This window comes from Desmodus rotundus, chromosome 8 (assembly GCF_022682495.2).
Source record: "Desmodus rotundus isolate HL8 chromosome 8, HLdesRot8A.1, whole genome shotgun sequence".
Lineage (NCBI taxonomy): Eukaryota > Metazoa > Chordata > Mammalia > Chiroptera > Phyllostomidae > Desmodus > Desmodus rotundus.
The window spans coordinates 5,484,149-5,508,187 of record NC_071394.1 but is presented as its reverse complement, the minus strand read 5'-3'; the positions used below and the strand labels follow the sequence as shown (position 1 = coordinate 5,508,187).

The 24,039-nt window shown below is 51.7% G+C and overlaps 1 protein-coding gene across 1 annotated transcript in view; it reads left to right on the top strand.

Moving 5' to 3' along the window:
- Positions 1 to 24,039, top strand: part of TG (thyroglobulin) — a 201,722-nt gene that overhangs the window by 82,313 nt on the left and 95,370 nt on the right. Inside the window, exons 33-37 of the mRNA XM_024572159.4 lie at positions 13,320 to 13,454; positions 14,746 to 14,910; positions 18,768 to 18,987; positions 20,644 to 20,737; positions 22,669 to 22,828. Of these exons, the coding sequence (XP_024427927.3) occupies positions 13,320 to 13,454; positions 14,746 to 14,910; positions 18,768 to 18,987; positions 20,644 to 20,737; positions 22,669 to 22,828 (774 nt within the window). The remainder of the gene's footprint in view (positions 1 to 13,319; positions 13,455 to 14,745; positions 14,911 to 18,767; positions 18,988 to 20,643; positions 20,738 to 22,668; positions 22,829 to 24,039) is intronic.

Here is a 24,039-nt window from a genome sequence, read left to right as displayed (position 1 = left end):
CTTTCTGAGTGCTGCCGCTGCAGGGGGACGGTGCACAACCTGTGAGAGCAGACAGTGTGCCCGGAGGCAGTGAACTAGTGTTTGCTGTGTGGCTGCGTCTTACACCCTTGTCAGGTCCCAGAGGATGGAGAAAACGTAGGACTTCCCTCAATACGTCCCCCCCAGGTGGCGCACTTTTATACCTGGTTGGTCCATCAGGGGTTTGTGCAAATTTAAGGGAGAAAAAGTCCAGAGCAAAATATGCCAACGTGTAGGGCCTACCTTTTCTTTTTTTTAATAGGACATTTCCCCTGAGAGTGTTCACATTTTTACAGGGAGGCAAACCAGAAAGAGGTCATTTCTAAGAGTGAAAATTCAAACCATTTGACAAGCATGTGGGGGATATGTTTCAGACAGGTTACCCTTCCTAGGGCCTTTCAAATCATTCTATGTAGCTGACTATGAATTAAACCGTCCCTGAATGCAGTCCTCCAACACCAGTGGGTTTCCTTTATTTTTATGGCTTATGCTAATTTTAACAGTTGATTAAAAATGGTAATACTGTGTTACAAGTGGCTAGTGCCACTTAGAGTTGTTTTTTAATGACCCTTTGGACAGTCCTCATTTGTTGGTCTCTGCTGAATTCCCTGACCTCCTTGGAAGAAAGCAACTTGGTTTATAAAGGAAACAGTCACCTTCCCCGCCCCATGGACAAAGCCCAGGAGGTGGGAGGAGCCTAGCTCAGGAGGAACCAAGGAAAGGCTTCAGTGTGGATGGAGCCCATGGCATTCTGGGAGGGCCAGTGGAGGCGAAGTGAGGGGGGCATGGGGTCAGATGATGGAAGGAGAAGGCATTGGTTTTTCTGCTGTGATGGCAACTGAGGTGATGAGCTCCCCACCCCTGGAGGATTCAAAGCATGTTGGAGATTTCCTCCCTGTGAGGGGGTGGCTTAAATGGCCCCTGCGTTTCCCTTTACACTTCCTATTTTTGTATTGCTGATGATTGGCTCAGTTATGCTTGAAGGTGGTTTTGTTTTCCTTCTGTTTTTTTTTTTCTGCTAACTTAGCCACAAGCAAACAGAAGGTGCGTGGCAGATACTTGCAGAAGTAGTGAAGCAGAGAGACTGGTCCTGGGCGAATCTGGGTTTCAATTCCAGTTCTAGTTCTACTCCAGGTCTCGCCGTTGGACCCAGGGCAAGTCACTTCACTGCTCTGAGCCTGAGTGTCCTTAAGGTGGGCTTCATAACGTCACCTACATCCACAAGTAGCTGTGAGATTTGGCTGAAGTCTTGCAGGGAAAGCGCTTGACCTGACACCTAACACGCAGTGTACTGACAAACCACAGCGACTGTAGAGGCAGAGCGTAGGGGTGCAGTCTCGGGGTCTGACCCAGCTCTGCGACCTTGGGGGGGTTGCCTGCAGCCCACTGAGAGGTCAGGGGGGCCTCTGCCCAATGCTCTTGTTCAGCGTTTCTAGGGAGGCCTCTGCGTGATTGGAATTACTTTGCTGAGCTCATGTTGGTTCTCCACGTGCACCTGCACCTTTGAATTTCTGCAGTTTTACCCAGCTACCCCGGATCACACACACCCACCCCGAGAAAGAGGAGTTCAGGTGTTCTCAGGAGGCCCACCTGCCGTACCATCTCCCAGATAGCCTTTGCTTGCAGGGGGGATTTGAGCGGGGTCCCCTCGATACGAGTCAAACTTCCTGGAGAGAAACCCGGTTTAATCTGCGCCTTTGAATGTCCTCCAGGAATTTTGCTTGTGATGAGCCTAGTAGTTTGTTGTGAAGGCAGAGAGGGACTGACCACAGCTCCAGGTCTACGTCTATGGGTATGGGTTTTGGGAACTTAGACATTTCTCTAGAAGAGTCTTTGATGCTGGTAGTGTAATAGATGATTACTCACCAGCCCACAGGCTCATAACCTCAACAGATGCTGGACCATCTCAGATGTCTTTGGAAACTTCTGCTTGCGATGTACTCGCCACTAAAGGGAAACGACCGAGGAGACTGCCATTGAGTCACTGGGAGAAAGGCAGTTGCGGTGTGGCGGGGACTGGGGGGTGGCTGGCTGCTCAAGCCTCTGGTTTGCCAGTGGTGAGCTGCGACTTGGGCCATGTTACACGCCACCTCGGAGCTTCAGCTCAGCGCCGTGCAAACTGGTAGTAATATGATTAATGCACAGGTTGATATAGTTATTAAATATCACAGTGTGAATAAAAGTGTTCCAAAAACTGGAATGTGCCACAATTGCCCATTATCGGCTTGCTAATTGATTTACTCAACAATTATTATTGAAGTCTTGTGGTATGGGAATAATTCCAGTGTTAATCTTTATTGAGATAAAAAAAATTAGTATCTCATTTTTCTTTTATTAATTAACTTATTAATTCATTTAATACATACAATGGAGCTGTGCTGTTCATGCAAAATAGTGATATTACTCCTATTTAGTGCATAAAACACTTAATAAATGTTAGCTACAACTATATCACTACTTTTATTGTTAACATTTTTTTATATGCTGTTATGAGAGGTCTTGGAGAATTAACAAAAACTGAGGTGAATTCTTTGATCTCAAGGAGCTTATAGTTCAACAAAGAGGTAAAAAAATACAAGTAAGTTGCAATGCAATGTAGTAGTGGAACAATGGACATATTTATAAGATGCTTTGAGCTGAGGAAAACCAACTTGGGGGGGGGGGGAGGAGTGTTCGATGGGTTTCTGTAGGAAGTGACGTCTGAGTTGGGTTTTGAAGGGTGATATGAGTTTATCATGTGAATAAACTGACTTGACTTTGTAAGTGGATGTCGACAAAAAGGGAATAGTGAACAAAGTCAAATGACACATTTTGCCAGACCACCAGATGCCAGTCTGAGGTGGTGGGAAGTAGGCTGACGGCAGATGAGGCTGGAGAAGCAGGTGAGGGAGGCAGCAGTCTGACTGTGAGGGACCTGGGAGGCCATGTCTGTTGTTGGGAATTCGGATGATAGTGGAAGAATGAGAAATTTAGACTTGAAGGAGTACTTACCCTGGCTTTCCTCCTGTGATGCCCTGTCTTGGTGGACAGTCAGCCTACCTGCATACCAGTCAAGGACAGCGTTTAACGTTTCAGGTTGGGCAGTCCTGTGGGTAGTGGTTTTCTTGGGCCGATTCCCAAGATACAGAACGTCAGAAGGGAACCAGGTGAAGGGGGACATCTGCTTAGAGGTGTCTCATAAGCACTGAACATCTCAGCATGAATCTTGGACAAATGGTCTGGCTGTAGATATGTGTAATAATTATTAGCATGTCAGTAGTATTTGAAGTCTCGGGGATCGTGAGATCATGCATGGGGGGTGTTGGATGTAGATAGTGAAAGTCAAGGACAGACCCCTGAGAAACAACAGTATATAAGGGAAGAACAGAAGCCAGAATAGCTAGAAAGATGGGCATGTGTTGTCATGGAAACCAGGGGAGGGAGATGTGGTCAGTAATTTCAAGGAATATGAGGACCACAAACTTTCCCCGATGTAGTTGTAAATACCACTTTGCAAATACAGTGGGGCGATGTGGGAAGTACCCAAACACAAATACTGTTTTTGAGAATGTGGAAACTACAAACTTTTCCCAAGAATCTTGGCTTTGAAAGAAAAAAATGAGATTGACATTTAAAAAAAAATTGCGGCCTATCAGTTGGTGACCATCCATTTGTCGGTCATGGGCCACCCATGACACTGTATTGAAAACACTGTGCCCCTATGTACATCCCAAATTTGAGCCCATATTTTCAGGGAATGGGCCCCTGAGACCCAGGTCCCACGTTAAAAACTCGTGGGCTAGAGTAAGATGCTACTTCCCTGACGGAGGAATGTGAGTGACGTGTCTGTGTCCAGGGACAGAGTGGAGATACAGGAGGGGTGGGAGTGGGGCTGGAGGGGGGGATGACTGATAGATGGGTGCCCCTGAGGGTGAGGAAGAATGCACTCGGGAACACAGATGGGGGATTGGCTCCTAAGAGCGGCCCTTCCGGTTTAGCAGAAACAAAGGGGGAAGACGGGCTGGCTGTAGGGTGGGAGGGCACAGGGAGTTGAAGCAGATGCTACTAACGGTCCCTCCTTTCCCCGGGAGGCGCATGCTGAGAGGACAGGGTGCAATGATGTCTACGCCTGCAGAGTGACAAGCGTTGGAAGGTGTGTTGTGGAGCGGGAGAGAGATGACGGGGCTGTCAGGCAGTGTTGAGAGTTCCGGTGGGGCTGGGGATCCAAAGTTGTAAAGGCACCATCTGTCAGTCTGTAGACATGTCTTCAGTCGTGCTCAGTGGCCAAGACAAGCTGCAGAGAAAGCAGGCCCATTGGATGAATCCAACCGGGACGGAAGGGAGTGGAGGCACTGATAGAAGGAAAGTTGAAATGTTGGGCCAGTGGGAGGCCTTGTTTATGAGAAGTCAGTCTCAGCGGATCACCCAGAGGGGCTAGGAGAGTAGAAATCACAGTGAAATGGAAAAGCTGGGTTTAGTGGGATAAATGTGTGAAAAGCCACAAAGAAAAGAGGATCGTGAGATGGAGCAGAAGCAGAGCTTAGGACAACTAAGACCGAAAGGATGATGGGGTCAGGGCCGTGGTGGAGTTTGGATGCGGTCTTGGAGGTACTTGGCTGCAGGGAGTAGAAGTAAAGATCTCAGGGGTTGAAGAGGTCAGGAAACTGAGGCCAGAGTATGGACTAGGCCATCTGCTATCCCCAGAGAGGGTCACGTCGCCCAAGATGGAGATGAAAATTATGAGCTGGCTGGCAAAGAATTTGAAGAATGCGGGAGAATGACCAGGCACCCACAGTTGAGGAGAATTACAAGGACAGAAGGTTCCATAGCCAGAAGGCTGTGACCCACAGGGAGGGCAGGGGACACTGCAGTCACGGGAAGGACCCTTGTTTCCAGGACACAGGAGGAGGAGAAGGATAAGACAAGTTCAGGGCTTAGCTGTGACGGCGGCGGGGTGATTTCATAGAGACAGGAACAGCAGGAGGAGGGACAGGAGCGACAGAGGCCACGTGGGTAAGAGACCATGGGCTGGACTCACATTCTTCTCCTGGGTTGTAGGACAGCTCCTGGCTGCCAGCTTTTCATTCCACCAAATCAGACTAATTTTTAAACACAGAACAAACTAAGCATCACCATTTTATAGAAGGATTTGAACATGCCAAGTTAGGAAGGACAACTGTCAACATATAAAATGATGGTATTTCACTTTCCAGATGGCGTCTTCCAGGCTCCTCCTCATTCCTGGAAAAGGCACGCACGCTCCCTGTTGGGCTGCCTGCAGGAGTTTTGGCTCCCATCTGATGTGGGGTGTAATGACCGACCCCACGACCAACCCCACACCCTTTCTCGGCCTCTGCCTCTCGACCAGGGGTCCACAAACCACAGCCTACAGCCTGCTTTTGACCCCTGAGCTGAGGATGGGCCTCAGACACTTTTAAAGTGGTGTAAGAAAATGTAGAATAATCTGTGATAGAGCGAAAACGGGGCTAGAAGAGCCTAAAATAGTTACTATCTGGTTTTCAAAAGAGAAAGCTTACTGCTGCTTGTCCTAGCCTGAAGATGTGCTGTCTTCTCTGTCCTTCCTCCCAAGTCCCTGAGTCATCCGAGCAGATCTTTTTTTGGCCTTTCTGGCCACATGACCAGAGCTGTGCCCCACTGTGTGACAGTCTTGACCAGCAAGCTGAAGGGGAAGCAACAGTCATATCAGCACTGTCGGTGCTCGCGCTTGGGCTGGAAACACCCTGTTGCACAAGTGACGGCATAAATGCCCTCGTGCATGCAGCCCCCCGGCCGAGAGCTAGGAGCTCTGGCTTGGGAGGCTGACACGCAGGGCCAGATTTTACAAAATATTATTGCTCGCCTCTTGTGCCCCAGGCAGTTTGCAGGCATTGTTCTTTTCAGCCCTCACCCTGCGTCTGGAGCGCCGGCTGCTCCAGGCTGTGACACGCTGGGGGTGACAGCACCTGCACGGGGACAGCCAGGTGGGGCGGCAGGCCCTAGCTCCTGCGGCCCCTCCTGCAGGAAGGCTGGGACAATCACTGGCAAATTGTGCCCCTTAACATACAGGAAGACCTGTCCTATGACACAGGCGACATGGCTATTGCAGTTTACAGATTAAAACAAAATAGCATTGAGACCTAGAACATAATTTACCCAAAGTCAGAGGTGGCGAGGCTGGGGTTAGGCCAGACCCGGTGCCCCCAGAGCTGTCCCTCCTGACAGTGGGCAATGCCACCTCATCCAGCAGGGTGACCAGAGCAGCCGTGGACCTGGCCGTGTATGGATGGGTTAAACGACACATGTAGCCCATCGCAATGCATCTGGAAAATAGGAAATGCTTAATAAATATTAACCACCGTAGTGTGTATTAGGCCACATGATCGGAATAATCATTAGGATTAGCATTTCTGTGCCAGAGCACAGCCGTGGGCCACAGCGGGCGCTCTGGGTGTCAGGGAATGGATGTTTGTCCCTACTGTGTAGTCAGCCGCTGGCTGCACTCGTCCGCCAGGGCCACCATGGTAATGCACCACGAACAAGGGGCTCAAACAGCAGAGACTTATCCCTTCACTGTCCCCGAGGCTGCAAGTCCACGGTCATGGTGTCTGCAGGGCTGGCTCCTCCTTTGGGCTGCGAGGGAAGGATCTGTTCCAGCACCTTCTCCATTGCTTGTGGACGACCGTCTTCAAACCATGTCTTTCCCATGTCACATCATCTTTCCCACGCGCGTGACTCTGCCCAAACGTCCCCTTTTACGAGAACAACAGTCATTTGGGTGAAGGGCCAGTCTAATGAGCTCTTTTAACTGAGTCACCTCTGTAAAGGCCCAGACTCCAAATGTGATCATGTTCCGAGGTACTGGGGCGGGGCGGGGGGTCAGGACTTCCGGACCTTGGGGAGACATGATCCAACCGGCATATCATCACTGTCATCCCTCTGCTGAGCTCTGGAGGTGCAAAGTAACAGATGAACGCTCGCTCACCGGGGAGCTGGAAAGTGGGTATTTGGAGGCTGAACAGAAGTACATACGTGTCCAGGTATTTTTCTCGTGTTGTAACTATGGAGAGAGGCGTGGTGGGGCTGGGGCCTCCTCTCTGGAGAAATGCTAAGTCAGCAGGCAGACCTGGCCCACTCTCATCGTCTTTCAAATGATCACACGATAACAAGTGTCTTTTTTTCTTGTCTTCCTTCTGTTATCAGAGGAACATCTGGTTTTTGTTTGAGTGCTGGCAGGGTAAAAATAGCCCAGGGTGACGGGGTTCGCACTTGAAAGACGTGTCTGACGCGAAGTCAGGATGTCTGAGGGTGGGCCCTGCCCCACAGTGGCCGCAGCACTCGGGAGCCTCCCCCGGCGAGCAGGGGGCCTTTGGCTCTGGGCGCTTCAGCGCATCAGTGAGCCTGTTCCTTTCTGCTTAGGCTCAAGGTCACGGCAGCGTGCTGGTGCCTAAGACACTTTTCCTTCCTGAAGGGCGTGGAGACTTTGACATTTCACCCCAGCGAGCTGGCAGGGGCGTGGAAGCCCCCTCCGGTATTTCCTCAGGCTTTTCCCATGTTTAGCTCCAAGAGGGACTGTGTCTGGTTTTGGTGGCTCGCAGAACAGGAAGAGTCCTGTATTCTTGGAAGCCTTGCGGCTCACACTCCTTGTCATCTTGATTCTTGGTGATCCTTAAGAAAACCCAATTTTCATTTATTTTCTTCATTAAAAAAAAGGGTCTGGAATTATTTGAACGTTGGAAAGAAGGTTGGCATTTGCTACTGGTTTGGCACTTCTGCACCTCGCTCTGATTCAAAAACACTGAAAACCGTGTCCTCCCCATTTCTCAGGTGAGAAAGTGAGGGCCAGAGCAGGGGCTCACCTCTGGTTACCCAGCCAGCCGGCGCCAGACGTGTCCCTGCTGTCTTGACACACGCCCGCAGTTATGTGGTTTCCTAGTTTTTTTTAAAGCTATTTTTAATGGTTGCAATTACTCTAAGTAAGCCTTGAAACCCAAATCAAACATTTCTTCTTTAACTGATGTCTGGAAAGGCAGGCAGGAAGGGAGGGAAGGTGGGAGGGAGAAAGAAAAAAAATGAAATTAACATAGTTTTCCATATATTGGTGGAAATTTCCAAATGTGTTCTCATCTAGTGATTTAAAAAAAAAAAAAAACCTTAGTCTACATTAAAGGGAATACAACGCTTTCTGGAAGGGAATAAAGAACCTCCATATCCCCCGAAGCCTGCCTGTGCTGAGGTTGTAGTCCATGCTGCCCCAGAGTCCCGGAGGGGCCGCAGCTGTCCCCACTGTGCTGCCTGCTTCTCTGCTGCCCCCAGCCCCTCCCTCCCCTCCGCCCCACTCCCCCGCAGCCGCTCTGTGGTGCACTGTGGGGCCTAATGCCATGGGGTGGCCCTGTGTGCACACACTCTCTCTGCCCTTCAGGGTCACCATTGCCCCTCTGCTAATGAGCCTGCAAGGGCTCTTACCTCTAAGGGCATGTTCTCCAAGGTGTGTTTCATACTTAGGCTGTATTTTATTACATACGTTGTTGCCAAGACTCCTCACCTCCACCATGCAGGGGCTTGGGCAGGGCCCAGGCAGGGCTGAGAGGGTGCACTGTGGCTGCTGGGAAGGAGGAGGTCCCAGGCTGCTGGGGACAGTGTGGAGTCTGATCCCAGTTTCTGTCCAGTGACTTCAGGGAGTGCCCTGTGACCTTGGGGACTACCCCATCACCTTTCCTCCCTGCGGTCCATGCTTCTGCTGTGAGGATGGTTGCTATGAGTCAACAATTCAAATTTTGTAGAACAGTGGTATCTCTTTCCATGTCTTCTGACTATGTGGCATGTTTGGGTGCACTGCAAGTGGGAGGGGAAATGCAGCTGGAGACTCTGAGGATTCGGCCTGTTATCCTGAGGATGCTAAGCGGTGATTGGGGTGATCAGATTGGAAGGTGGCCCTGGCCGGGGTGTGGCAGTGGTGTGAAAGAGAGGAAGGCTGGTGACAGGGCTGCACGGCTGGGTCTCAGGAACTGGAGTGCCCATAATTGCAGTGACATGGGTGAGGCCAGAATCTAGACGGAGAAGAAAGGATGGCTCCCCAGGGAGAGGGGAGGCAGTGAGGAGGACAGGGTTTCTGGGTGGGACAGCAGGGTGAGTCCTGAAAGCATTTCCTGAGGAGGAAATGTCGCAGTGTGGGGGTGAAGAACAGGATGGGGGGTGTGGGAAGGGATGGGTCCCTTTGGGTACCTGGGGGCTCACAGAACCTTGAGGTGCTGTTTACAAACATCACTGTTTTCAGCAGTGGGTCTCCTGTGGGGACGGAGACCCAGTGGCCAGGCAGGCAGGCACGCACGCTCTTGGTGCCGCTATGCTAATGACTTGGCTGAGGAGCCACAGGGCCAGAAGGTGGAGGGTGAGGTGCTGACAGGCAGGAAGCAGGTGCCCTGGGACCAAGCTGGTGGGGAGGTGGGGGACAAGGGATGCAGTGATCGGGGAGAAATCAGGAAGAGAGTTGTGGTATCACCGCCATAGTTGGGGCTCCTGTACCCCTTAGATGCCCCTGGTATATAAGTCAGGCTCAGACCTCCATAGTTTTGAAAAGACAGCGACTCAGATGCAGCAAGAACCCAGCAGCCTGGCCCAGAGGCAAGGCAAGTGGCTGCATTCACTAAGTCCCCTCACCCCCGTATAGTGACCCACTGATTCCTGATTTCCATTCTAGGAGAGGGCATCTCGTACTATCCTCATTTTACAGACGAGGAAACTGAGGCTCAGAGAAGAGGGGTGTTTTGCCCAAAGTCACTGAGCTGTTAAATGGAGGATCTGGGATAAACTCAAGAAGCCTGGCTGCTTCATCAAAGTCCATCCTATTAATGACACATGCTCAGAGCCATGACTGGTTGCAGGGTCTGCTGGCACGTCATTGGTAAATCTGGAATCCAGTTGGAGCCTGTCTTCAAAGCAGCCACAGGGAAAAGAGGCTGAGTTGCAACTCAGTGTCCTGTTAGAAAAGAAATACACACCCAGAAACGGCTTTCCTTTAGATCAATAATAACCATTTAAAAATATTTATAATGAAAAACTCCTGTTTCATGCACAATGACATCAAAATTAAACACAAAGAGTTTTAAATCTTTTTCTCAAATCCATTTTTCCAATTCATGTCCCAAAGGAGCATTCTTGAAACTTGACAAAATGGTTTGAATTTTATCTGATAAATATATAGCCAAAAGTAACCAAGAACTATTTCTGAAAGAAAAACAATATGGGAAGACTTTTACCATTAGATGGTCAACTATATTATAAAGCAACTAGAGCTTAAGCAGTGCGTGAGTAGAACCAGACCTAACAAAACGAATGGAAAAGAGCAGCTGCCACCAAAAGTCATTTACTCAGCGGAACTCCATGGATGATAAACGTGGCATTTGCAATTCAAGAGGAGATTTAAAAAAAAAAAATAAGTGATGCTAGCATTGCAATTTATAAAATATATTTTAGACAAAACCAAAAATTAAAGCTATTTGACAAACCACAGATGCTGCTTTAGAGCAGACCCATCCTTTGGGTGTGCCCGAAAGCCCTCACTACCTTATTCTCTGGAAAGAAGATCTTATGTTGTAGTAAACCCTGGCTTTGGAACTTGAAGGATGTGAGCTCAAGCCCTGGCATGCCCACCTATCAGCAGAGGCCTCGGAGAGCGTTCCCGGATCCGTGTCCTCATCTATACCGTGCGCTCGGCAGTGGTGCCGCAGCCTGGGCTATAGTGAATATTCAGTGCAATGGTGTTGCTGGGTTCTTGGCAAATAGCAAACTCATGAAACGCTCCACAGATGCCCAGCTTTCATGCTTCCCCACGCTTTGGCATTCACAAAGAAATTGTCCTCAGTGTGTTTGTGAGATGCGTGAACCCCAGATGCTGGATTCTGCATGACAGCAATCTCTCATCTTGGGGGCTCCTGCTGCTGGGAGGATGGGGACAGGTGGTGGGCGTGGCAGAGACTCGGCTCAGGCCCCAGGTTGGTGACAGCTGAGCTGGCTCTCACTTTGGAGATGAAACTCCTTCTTCCATTACAGCGCTTTCCCTGAGACATCCGTCGAAATGCGAGTGCGGCTGGGGCTTCCATTTTAAGACCATAATTGGCAGGTTTGGTCCTGAGGCCCCATCGTAACTCCTCTCTGAAACTGCAGTGTGCTCATCATCTAAAATGTGCCGCTCAGTTTGGCCATGTTGCAAAAATGCCACTTGTACTGACCGTGAAAACAGCAGCATGCGAAAGACACTTAAGAAGATGAAAGTATAGTGTCTCAGGCAGGCAAAACGGGCCCCATGTTCAGAAAGACGGGGCTCCTGGTTCTGAAGTTGGCCCCCTGGCTCCAGGACCGGTATGGGGTCTGCCTTCTTCCTGCTGAGTCCGTGTGAAGTCTGGTGGTATATTTTGGTGACTTCTCTTTTTCTGCTTTTATTTTTAAGAAGAACAAGAAAGGGTTATGGTGTTAGATTGTCTTGGTTCTTTATTACCATCCTAATTCCAGTGGCCCCTGACGCTCTGGGTGTCAAAGGCAGGTTTGATTTAAACAAATGACGGGCTCTCCCACACAGTGTGGTGCTGTGAAAAACAATGGCCTTTATTATTTTTTTAACCTGGAGACAACTTTCTGGAAAGGATGTTCAGCTATAGACAGGACAGCTTAGAGCCAGGGGCCCAGTTTATCTCTGGCTCGGTCACTGCCCAGCTCTTCTTTCTTAGAAAGTCACGTAAGGTCTGCAAGCTTCCGACACTTCTTGTGTGAAGGAGGCATTGGTGTCCCTACCCCCGACCCCCGGGAGATTTTCGGGATCAGGTGAGAGGCTTACACCCCAAAGGCTAAGCTGGTGAGGGACAGTGCTTTGGAAACTACAAAGCGCTGTACCTAGGTCACCTCAGAGTTCTGCCAGCACAAGGTAGAAGCTCACAAATACGTATTGTAAGGGCTAACTACTGTGAGCTTCTGAAAAAAGCCAAAGACAAAACCAAAAGTCAATAAATAGAAAGATTTTTGCTATTAATTATCCATGACGCACACACCGGACAGCTCCCTGGAATGTTCTAGAGTCAGCACTCCTGAGTGATCATGCAGGCCTGTGTTGGGAGGCAGCACTTTGCCTCTTTAATGCTGTTTGTAGACAGAATCATGTGCCCACTGACCAAGCCCCCCAGCCCTTCCTCACAGTGGAAGCTGAAGCCCCCTGTCCAGGGTCACCTGTCCCCACAGGGACCCAGGTGCTCTGGCAGATCTCTGCCAGCCCTCCTCCCAGCATCCACACCACGTGCCCTTCTCCCTTGTGGTGGTAGCATGACTGGTGCACAGGGCGTGGGAGGCAGGACGTAGAGCAGTAGGAGGGCCAAGACCCACTTTCAGTCTCGTCCCACCCTTGAGAAGTGCGAATTCTCGGCAAGCTGTTCGACCCTCGCCGTGCTCCGTGGTCTCCATCTTAGCTGGGGTCTTCCAGGAAGTAGGCCCTGCAATGGAGATTTGCATGCAGGCAGTTCGGGTGTGGTGTTCTCGGGGACCACAACTGCAAGGAAGTGGGGGCATATTGGGCAGGGGCAGAAGTGCAGCTGTAATGCCACCCAAGCCATGGCCCCATCAGTGCCTCGGTGAGCTCTCATGCTGGGCTGGCCCTTCACAGCTGCCCCACCTTCAGGCAAGGGCCTGGGCCGTTGTGTTCCCACATGGACTAGTTTTTGGATACAGGTTGACCCTGGGGAGGGGCAGCAGCTCATCTAGACCAAAGGCAATTCCTATAGAGGAACCGGGAGCCTGCAGGCACCAACTTCCCATCAGTTGGGGAAATGAAAGCCTTGGTCCTGAAGGGGGCCCGGACAGCACACCACAGTGTCCACGTGGAGAGTGACGGTAGTTCCTCCCTCCGTGGGCTGAGGGAGGGCTTGATGATGCCGTGCCGTGAAGACCTAACCACAGGTGCAAACACACACGCCTGCTGTTATCATTGTTCCTGGCACTGTTCTAATCATTGCATTCTAACAAGTGCACGATGTTTGTCTCCTTTTTGACTTCCTCCCATTGCAGCGTGACCTGCTTAAAGAAAACAGCCATGCTTTTGTTGATTCTGTGGGTTTTTTTAACCTTTGTAACCCTAAGCTGGGGCACAAAACTTGGCCCATAAAAACTTTTAATAAACGGTTGTATAATGGAGGGGAGATAAAGGAATGTATCACACTGCAATAAAGACTGGGAAGAGGGTGCCCGGGGGCTGCCCATTGGGGACATCAGGTGGCACTCTGCTATCTTCATGCACCAGGTAAACACTGTGTGTGACAGCTGTCCCCTGTGTTCCCCGCTAGGTGCTCTGGACTCATGGCAGACCCTGGCCCTCTCGTCTGTAGTCCTTGACCCGTCCATCAGGAACTTCGATGTTGCCCACATCAGCACAGCTGCTATCAGCGACTTCTCTGCTGCCCGAGACCTCTGTTTGTTGGGTAAGGGGGGTCTCCAAGCCCACCCTGCCATAGAGGGGTTGGTTGGGTCAGGATCTCATACAAGTGCAGCTCAAGATTCAGACCTCGGGAACACAGAGGAGACCCCAAGATACCATGGGGTACAAGCAGGCAGGGGCTGACCTGGGGGAGACCCTGGGAGCGCTCCCCTCCGCAGTGTCCTCATGCCTCTGCAGAGTCAGCCACAGTCACGGTCCGCACGGGGACACACCACACAGAAAACGAGTGGCATTGAACCAGGTGGGAGGAGGGTCAGAGGAACGCTGTAGGGGGCTGGCTAGTCTTAGACAGGGCAGGTGAGTGAACTACGGCAGCTGTCCTGAGATGCCAGGTGGGCCGTGTAGCGTGGAGGAAATGTGCTCATTCTGGCCAAGCTCATGGGGCAAAGCCCAGACCTCTGCTTAACACGCACATTTCCAGAGACTTTGCAGTGCAGTATAGAGAACTTTCTACAGACAGAGCTGCCCTCAAATGCGTACTTCATTTGGAGGTAAAAGTTAGGTGACCATTCAACAGGAATGTTCTACAAAGACTAGCTTCTGCAAGAGGTGGGATTAGGTAACATTCGCACTCCTCCAATTCTGCAACTGCATGGATCGTCTCCCCTGTAAGGGTGGGTAACGCCGTGCGTGCCTTACAGACATGCCATGTGCAGAGGTACAGCGCGTGCACTGCCCAACCCCGGGTGGCGCCACAGCATAGAGACTGCGCGTAAATAAGGCCTTCAGGAAGAGCACAGCCGGTCCAAGCGAATGAGGCAGCCCTGTTTTCAAAGCTGTTCTTAGGGCAGAACTGCTGTGCATAATTAAGTTGTCTAGTATAAGAGCTGGCGCACATGGGAAATGACATACCCCCTAGTGGAACATCGGGGGTATGATGGGGAGGGGGAGGCATATGAGGCAGAAGAAGAAGAAGGCAAAGGCTGGAGTACAGAGAGCTTTACCTGGTATGACACAGTCCTGCGACCAGCAGGGAGCCGTGGAGTATATTAAATAGGTGAATAAATAAACTACTCAAAGCTGGCTGTCATAAGGAAACTAGATTGATGGAAGAATCGGGTTCTCCTGCACCAGCATTTTATCCCTAGCCTCTGCCACAGTGTCTGGTGTAGATAGTAGGTGCTCAAATGAGTAAGTCATTGATTGAGTGAATGGTGGGTGGATTTGTGTGTGGGTGGCTGGGTGGCTGGGTGGATGGATGCATGGATGCGTGCATGCATGATTAAGCAGCGTCTCTGAGGTCCAGGCCTCACTCTTCTCCCTCTAATCCTCAGAGTGTTCCCGTCACCAGGCCTGCCTGGTCACCACTTTGCAGGCCCGACCTGGTGCCCTGAGGTGTATGTTCTACGCTGACACCCAGACCTGCACACACAGCTTGCAGGCCCAGTACTGCCAGCTACTGCTCCGTGAAGAGGCCACCTACATCTACCGGAAGCTGAGTAAGTCCAGACCTGTGCCTTTGGGGCTGTTCCTGGGAGCCTGGCTGTGGCTGAGAGGGACTGTCCAAGTATGTGGTGACTTGTGGGCAGTGACTTTTGAGGTCTTTAAGGAAAAGTCAGCCAAAGTTACCCTGGGCTCAGTGGCACTCACCTGGGATGGACTGAAGGAAGGCAGAAACCCTCCTTCCAGTGTAGACCTTCCCCGTGCCGTCTTTGTTCATTTATTCCTTTAGTTATAGAAGGCATTCTGGCCTTTGAGTTTCTTAGTAAAATAATTACGTAGACCACTTTTTATTACTGTATTGTAGTTTAGAAAGTTCTCTCACAGACCTTTCTCATTTGGTCTTCGTGCTGATCTTGTGAGGTAGGGCAATAAGGGCTTTTATCCCAGCTTCGAGATCTGGAGGCGCTGGCCCAGAGAAGTTAAGTCACTCCTCTGGTTTCACACAGGGAGTCGTGACAGAAGAGGGACTGGAGCCAGGTCTCCAGTCCTCTCCCGCAAGACCACGTTGCCCCACAACCACATCAGAGTCCCTCCCTGTAGAAAGGGCAGCCACTGCTGGCTCAGTTTAGTTTGAAAACAACCAATGAGGTACGCACGTGTCAGACACTGTCAGGCCCTGGGGATGCAGGGAGGAAGCAGGCAAGGGGATGGGAACACATACAGGAATCCATCACCAAGTGAAATTGGTAAGGCCTGTGTAAGAGGGCACACGGGAGCTGGGGGCCTGGGGGTATACCTGCCCAAACATGCTTATTGGGTAAAATTAATAACTTTTTAAAAATACTGGCTATGTCTGCCATCCTATCTTAAAAGCAGAGGTCAGCACTCTGCAGTCGTGACATTTGCTGCCTCTGTTACAACTACTCAGCTCTGCCATTGTACCAGGAAAGCAGCCACAGGCGGTACAGTCCGTAAATCCACGGGCATGGCTGTGTGCCAATAAAACTTTATTTGTAAAACTAGGTAGCAGTTGGATTTGGTCCCACCCCATCCTAGAACATGGATGGCCCTTGATCCAGTGATAAGGGTCCTCCTTCGCCCCTCCTCCACCTCAGACTGTGAGAGTGCCCCCCCCCTGCCCCCCGGGCCTGGGGATACTGAGATCTTGGGCCTCAATCTCAAGTCTTACCTTCTGTCTGGACATTGCTATTATTTAGTCAAGTTGGATTTCAGTTGCACATTTCACCCACAGTGTAGCTAATCTGTGGGTTGGTCCTGCTGAGAAATGCCTTAACTTTGAGGTGTCAGTTCTGTAAAACAAATTAGACCCTGTCTCTATTAATTGCATGTGAAATGCTTAGCGGCAGCATAGGGTGCTGGCCCACGTGTGTTTACAGAGGCGTGGTTAGTACCTAAGGCACCTGGAGAGCTGCAGGTAGTTTTCTTCACCCGAGCAGTTAAGAAATAGCTGAATGGCCTAAATGCATGGACATTCTGGAAAGAATCCACCGTTTCTGCAAAAGAGTTCAGAAGGGAGAACATCTGACATTTTCCCCATGCTGGCTCTTTTTTGTCTGGGATTCCTCCAGCAGCCCTGGTGAGGGAGGGCTGAATACCGCTGTCCGTGGGAAAGCCAGCTTGCATTCCCTCGAAATTCTTTGGTTTTGAGTTTTCTGTCCTTGCTCCCCCTTCAGAGGATGCCACGTTCATGAAATGTGGCCGTTTCCTGCAGAGCAAACAAGCCGGCCTTGGAGAGTCCTGCGACTGCAGGGCCCACGGCCGTGAATGCCTGCCCGGGCCCCTGTGATTCCCAGCTGAAGCAGGAAGTCTTGTGAGAGGGCGCTGTGGGCCAGAGACCAGTCCTGATTCGTGATGGAGGCCAGATTAAAAAGCAGCAACAGTTTCTTTCCATCCTGAGTTTCCATTCTGAGTTCCAACTCACACTCCACTGTTTTTGCAACAGAGAACCTTTCATTCAGTTCCCCTCCTTCCTCCCTTTCTTCCTTCCCCCTTTTCTTTCTTCCCTCCCTCTTTTTCATTCATTCACTCATTCATTCCATTCATCCATCCATCCATGTGTTGAGTTGCCATTTGCCAGTCAATGGGCTCGGGACATTACACGCGTGATATTACCTATTCCTAACATCTCTGTGGTGTAGGGACTGCTGTTATCTCTATTTTACAGGTGGGACAATGGAGGGTCCAAAAAATTATGAAGTTTTCCAAAGCGTTGGTCCATAATATGAAACATAGGCCCACTTGCCTCCCAGACCACCCATGGGGTCCTCCTCACTGCTGACCCTCAGGGGCCTGGAGGCCACGGACACACGGCATACCGGGGCTTCTCAGCTCCAGCGCCACTCACAGCTGGGCCCTGGGAAATTTTTTGCTGCGGGGGGCTAGTTTTTTCTATGGCAGCACGTTCAGCAGCATCCTTGGCCTCTACCCTACTGGACACCAGCAGCCTCTCTCACTCACCCTTGTGACAACCAGTAATGTCTCCAGACATTGCCAGATGTCCCCTGGGGGCAAAATCACCTCCAGCGGAACCACTGCACTATATATACCCAGCTTTTGAGAAATGGGGTGGTCTGTCTGTCTGCCTCCTGTCTAAGGCTACTGTTAGCCATCGTACATGTATTACAGATAGAAGTATCTGCAGAGGGAACAGCGAAGCTGCTTCTCTCAGTCTGCGGACAGTGAAGCTGAGCAAAGCAAAAACACCTGATGGAAATAATAAGAAACCACACACACACACACACACACACACACACACACACACGGTGGAGAAGGAGAGAGAGAGGGAGAATATCCTCTCGAGTGCTTCTGTCCTTTGTGCAGGAAGGGGTCCCTAAGCCCTGTGGGGAATCAGACACAGGCCTGTCTCAGGTCCCTGAAAGTGGTATCTGGCAGTTTGTTGAATCAGTGAATGAATGGAAGGTAGTTAGTGGAGGAGATAAGCTAGGGCTTCAGAGAGGCCATCAGCGTCTGGTGATGAGCATTGCAAGGGGGGGCGGAAGGCGCCCTGGAGCACAGAGCTTTGATGGCAGGTGGCACCAGCTTTGACCTAACAGACCAGGTGGGGTTGGGATGTGAACAGAGGGAAGGAGGACGTTGCAGGCACCAGCAGAGGCCCTTGACCCTGGGTGAATGGGACAAGATCTGAGCTGGGGTCCAGAAGGGCGTGGCCTTGAATCCCACATCAGCTTGAAGGCCTGGCAGCCACCCACCCAGGCCACTACACCTGTTTTCTCATCAGTGAAATGCACATGTGCCCCCCCCCCAGCCCCCGCCGTTCCTTGGTTGCAATTCTGATGATTCTGATGTCTGAAAGTCTAAAAGTCAGAAAAAAATTTTCTTTAAGACCATGTCAAACCCGTTTGGTGGCAAAATCTGACCTGGATTTTGTGACTGAAGAAATGATAGCGTTTGCTCATTCCTCTTAGTAGCGTCCTGTCACAGCAATACTTGTGTTTGATGACGGGGTCTTCCTCCAGGCTTCCCGGGGAAGACTGCAATTGCGTGTCTGTGTCCTCCGGTTCCTTTAAAAATCTGAGCCATTCTGAATTTCGGCACACATCTGGCCCCAGGCGCTGTGCAAGGAGGGGGCCCGGGGTCTGGGTCAGTCCCTTGGAAAGAACCAAAGAGACAGACGACGGCCAGGAGAGAGGGGATTAGAGCTGCATTCGGCCCGTCAGCGCCTGGGAAAGACCAGCTGTCTCTGCTATGATTTTTTTCCTCACACTGAGCATTAACCTCACTAGATGTAAGCTTTTGGGGTCTGAATGAATTACCCAGAGTTTTAAAAGGCAGAGAGCAGTGTTTGTTTCTTAAAGCATATTCAGAATATTCCTTATAAATAGAGCACCCACTGCTCTCTCTCCTCTTCCTCCCCCACTCCCTGTCCCAACAGACACCTCTCTGCTCAGCTCTGGGGCAACTGTACCTACTGTGACCATCACCCCCCACGGCCAACTGCTGGGCAGGTCCCGGGCCATCCAGATGGGCACTTCGTGGAAGCAAGTGGACCAGTTCCTGGGAGTGCCGTACGCTGCCCCACCGCTGGCGGAAAGCCGCTTCAAGGCACCAGAGCCCTTGAACTGGACAGGGTCCTGGGCCGCCACCAAGCCACAGTGAGTGTTGAGTGCAATATACTTTGGTGAATTCCTCCGCCATTCTAACCCAGCAAAGTTGGACTTGGTGGCAGAGTGGTTTGAGTGGCTTATGGGGCATGGGCTATAAAGTTAAGGTGGCATTGTGTGCTCTGACATGTGACCACCCCCTAATATCAGTGACTTAGCATGATCTTGCTCCTGTTAAGTCCATCTGGTGCTGGGGGGTCAGCTCCATGTAGTGACCCAGGCACCCCACTGATGGAGGCTCCGCCTTCTTTAGCACGAAGCTTGCTTGACCTTGCATCCAGGGAAGAGAGGCTGTGGAAGAGCCTACAGGGGAGGTTTCTAGGGCCCACGCCTGCCGGTGGGGTACACACATCACTTGCACCTCCTGGCCGTGTGTGACTTTGGTTGTGCTGAGAAATACAGCAGAGAAAGAAATGTGTACGTGAAAGTAGGCAATGAAAAAAATTTAAAGAGGACTTTTTTCCCTACGAGGGACAATATTAAAAGAAACTTTCAAAAAAGAAGGGAAAAAAGCACTCATATCCTGTTTCCCTCCCTCATCAACTCTTCAGTTTTGCCCCTTTCTTTCCCCTGCCTATACCACTTTATCAGCTGACATGTTAGAGAGATTTGGTGATTTTTCCAATTAAATCATAGGGTGCTCGTGAAAAGAGCACCGCTTGTCCCTTCTCTTCCTGCATCTGCCCTCCCGACAGGCGTGCACAGCTCTCTCCTGAGGCAGCTGCCTCCTCCCTGCCCCTTGCCACCCACGGCCGGCTGCTGGGCAGCTCCACAGGCCCAGGCGGGAAAGGGCAATGGAATGGGAGGCTCCTGAATACTCAGGACAAGGACTGACAAAGGCTTCAACAAGGGCTGGGGCCGTGGCAGAGGAATGCAGAACAGAACGCCACGGATAACTCTCCGCCCTTGGGAAGCAAAGGGACCAAATCGGCACTGATTAGAGTGTCTAGGAATATACCCATTTGACAGATGCAGTGGTCGAGTCTTGTGGGCTTTTGAGTGGAGATTAACCAGAGAGCTTGGTTTGTGAGAGCCCGGGGCTGATGAGGCTGGGGGGCGAGTAGGATCGTAGGGTTGTCTTTTGGCTCGATTACCGTCATGCTGACATTAGGTGTGTCCCAGACAGGATCTCAGCTCTTAGGCCAGGAGATGCTCAAACAGGTACACGTCTGAACCCTGGGAGCAAAGAAAGGCGAAGGCCCAGCATGGCATCCATGGTCTCTTCTCTGTGTTGGGTTGGCGCCTTGTTCCTGGAGGATATTCCTCCACAGGCCCACGGCAGGGACAGTGGCAGACACCCAGCTCTCCCTGCCATTCACTTGCCACTCCCATCTCCCTATTCCTGGAAGCAGCGAGGTGCATTCTAACTTGAGCAGTGCATGCGGAGGGAGGTGAATGGTTAAGGGAGCATTGCGTGCTCTAGCAGACGAACCCCCAAATGTCAGTGGCTTAGAATTACCTTGCTCCTGCGAAGTCCATGTGGTGACGGAGGGGCCGGTGTGCTCGGCTCCAGGCAGTGATTCGGGGACCGAATTGCCCAATTGCTGCAGAGCTGGTGGGCTCTGGCTGCTGGTGTTGGGCCGGAAGGGGACACGGGCATGTCTTTTCGGTTGCTTCCCCCGGAAGTCAGACAGTCTGTACCTGCAGGGCCAGCTGCTGGCAGCCGGGAATCAGAACGCCCACATCGTCCAGAGTCAGCGAGGACTGCTTGTACCTCAACGTGTTTGTGCCTCAGAACATGGTGAGTTCTGGAGTGCTTGCTGTGTTTGCCCGAAAACCGCCCTTCAGCAACCCCTGGCCCCCACAGCTGCCAGCACCGATCCCTCTTCCCCGCTCAGGTCATGCTCCCCTAAGGATACACAGCGCTGGGCTGCGTGGAAGCTTGATCCCGTCTCCTGACTCCAAACCCAGGGCCCCTTCCTACAGGACGTCCCCGGTCCAGGAGTGCTTTGCCATTCCTGTCTTGGCTGCTCTGTCACCCCATCCTGGCCATGGGGGGAGGAGTGTGGCTGCCATAGCCTGGAATGCCACAGCAGTGCGTGGGCCCCACAGGGACAGACCCTGCAGAGGAGGGGCCAGCAGCGTGGACACTTCCTCGTGGGCCGACCCCCACGTCACACCTGGCCCTCGCTGCATTGAGTTTTGCTGCAGCGGTCCAAACAGTGATGCCTTCCCTCTTGCTGGTGTGCTGCCCCATTAAAACAACTCAGAGCACTTCCAGTAGGGGCTGCAGGGCCCAGCCCTGACCTGTCTGGTAGCCCTCGGCAAGTACAACCAGGGCCAGCTCAGCCAGCCCTTTTCTAGGACATTAAAAAGTCTTCATATATGAAGACTCAACTCCTAAGAGATGGAAGAACCCAGGAGAGTGTGCGGGGAGGGGAGCCCAGAGCCAGAATTCTGGGTCAGCTCCTTCTCTTCTGTAGGTTCTTTTAGAAGTGACTTCACCACTCTGAGCCTCTCTGCACACCTCCAGAGTCAGCCGCTTATAGTCATCAGAGTACCTGCCACGTGGGCTGGTGGCTCTAAGGAGACATTCTAGGTGGGCGCAGCAGCCCTCAGGCCAGTCTTTGGTCAGTGCTTGCTGTCAGTGTGGCTCGTGGAGTGGGGAGGTCACAGCAGAGACAGGCAGGACTCAGATGGCATGAGACACCCGGGGCCTTGCACATACCCTGGCCTGGGGTGGGGTGTCAGATCCCCCAGCTGGAACTCTACAGTCTAATATAAAAGGGTCAGCCTGGGCTCAAAGCCCAGCTCTGCTACCTCCTGGCTGCTGTGTGAGCTCAGACAAGCTGCTTTGCATCTCTAAGCCTCTACTTCCTCATCTGTAAAACTAAGAACACGCCACCTCATAGAGCTGCTTGAGGACTGAATGAATAAAATACATAGCACAGTGCCTGGCTGTCAGTCAGTGCCCGATCAAAGGTAGCTCTGCATTACCAGGATGGGGTTTCAGTCAGAAAGGCTGAACACAAAGGACCACCAAGGACCCAGAACCTCCTTCTGGAATAAACTAGTGGCCAAAACGGGGGTCTTGGATGACTATGTGGCTCCATGACACGGGCTGCATGTCTGCCGTGAGCTGCCATTCCGGCCACATGTGCACTTTGCAGTGCGGGCCAAGTGTCTTCGCTTTTTGTGACCTTCAGTTTCCTCATCTGTGAAGTGGGGTTTGTTAGCTTGCTTGGCTGCTCTGACAAAGTACCACAAACAGAGGCTTAAAACAACAGAAATTTATTTTCTCATAATTTTAAAGGCCTGAAGTTCAAGAGCAAGGTGTCAGCAGGGTTGGTTTCTTCTGTAGCCACTCTCCTTGGCTTGTGGATGGTCTTCTCCTCCTCCCTGTGTGTTTACATACACAATCTTTCCTCTGTGTGTGTTTATGTCCTCATATCTTCTTATAAGGACACCGTCATATTGGTCTAGGGACACCAGCTAATTACCTCTTTATAGGACTCGTCTCCAAATAGAGGAGGCCTAGGGGTTAGGACTCCAGCGTGTGAATTTGGGGGGGCCACATTTCAGCCCATAGCATGAGGTCAGGGCAGAGTTGATGGGAAGGCTTGTGTAGGCTGAGAATCTGGCTCCTACATGGGAAAGGAGCCCTTGCCAAGCTCCTGTGGGTGAAAATGGGCCAAAGTCTAACTCCCATATTTCTTCCCCTGCCCCACATAGGCCCCCAACGCATCCGTACTGGTGTTCTTCCACAACACCAAGGAGGGCCGGGATGGCGAGGGAAGCCTGGTCCTCGATGGCTCCTTTCTGGCTGCTGTCGGCAACCTCATCGTGGTCACTGCTGGCTACCGAGTGGGCGTCTTCGGCTTCCTGAGTTCTGGTGAGTTGGTGGGGACTGCTGATCCCCGAGCCGAGGCTTGTTCCGTGTGAGTTTGGCTCTTTCTTCCCAAAGCCTCATCCCCTCATGGTCCCTGGCCCTCCTCCAGCCCAGCCGAGCACACAGTGGAACATCCAGCGTGCTCAGGAGGCCCTCCAGGGATGCTGACACCCACAGACACAGCGATAGTGGCCATTGATTGAACTTTGTGTCTGAAGCTGTCCCAGGGACATTGCATGTCTTATCTTGTGATGTGTGTGTGTGTCTGTGTGTGTGTGTGTGTGTGTGTTGAGGCCCCAGGAGGGTAGACACTTGCTCAAGGTCACATGGTCAGGAAAGAGCAGAGCCAGGATTCATCGCCAGGTTGACTCACCCTGGAGAGCTCTAAGGAGTGGGTTGTGCAGCCGCTCTTGGGCCCGCAGGAAAGCATCTGCCTGGGAGTGAGGGCTGCGTCAGCAGCGTGGTTTCCCTTTAATTCCCGCCTCCCTTGTGAACATTGGCCTGTCCGTTCCATTCACAGACATGTTTATCCTCCCCGCCCCGTAGTCCCACCCCCAGGTTGGACCTGAGGCTTGAGCCAATCCCCCGTTTTCCTTCCACATCTTCCCCACCCCAGCCCCCACCAGTGGCAGGGCCCGTGTCAGGCACAGGGCTGACATGCTAGTCTGGGAATTTGAAGAGCGAGCCATTGTCTCTGTGACCTTGGACAAAACTCTTTCTTTCTCTGAGTCTCAGTTTTCTCCTCTGTAAAATGAGATCCATTTTACCCAACTTCCAAAGCTACTGTGAGACTCAAGTGAGGTCGTGCGTGGGGCAGGGCTCTCCGAGACCTCCAGGACAGGCACCGAGCTTGCCTCTCTTCTCCCGGGACCCCACTTAGCCCCTGGAGTGCCTCACCTGCTGAGAGGGGTCTGGTGGATGGAAGGGAGTCTGACCATAATGACAGCCTGGACTAGTATGTGGGCGAGGGGGTGGGCGTCCAGCGTGACCCCCTGCAGTGCTGGGAATGAGGGCCGATGGGCCACCTGGCATGAGGCCGTGAGTGCCACAAAGAAGGTTCTGGGCCGGTACAACCAACGTGAAACCGGCAACAAGTTACGACAGAATGCCACCAGCTGCCAAGGTGGGAGATGTGGACGATAAGCAGACTTCAGAGTTCCTTCGGGGGAGCAGAGTCAGCCACTCACCCCCTGAAAACACTTCGCCTGGGCTTT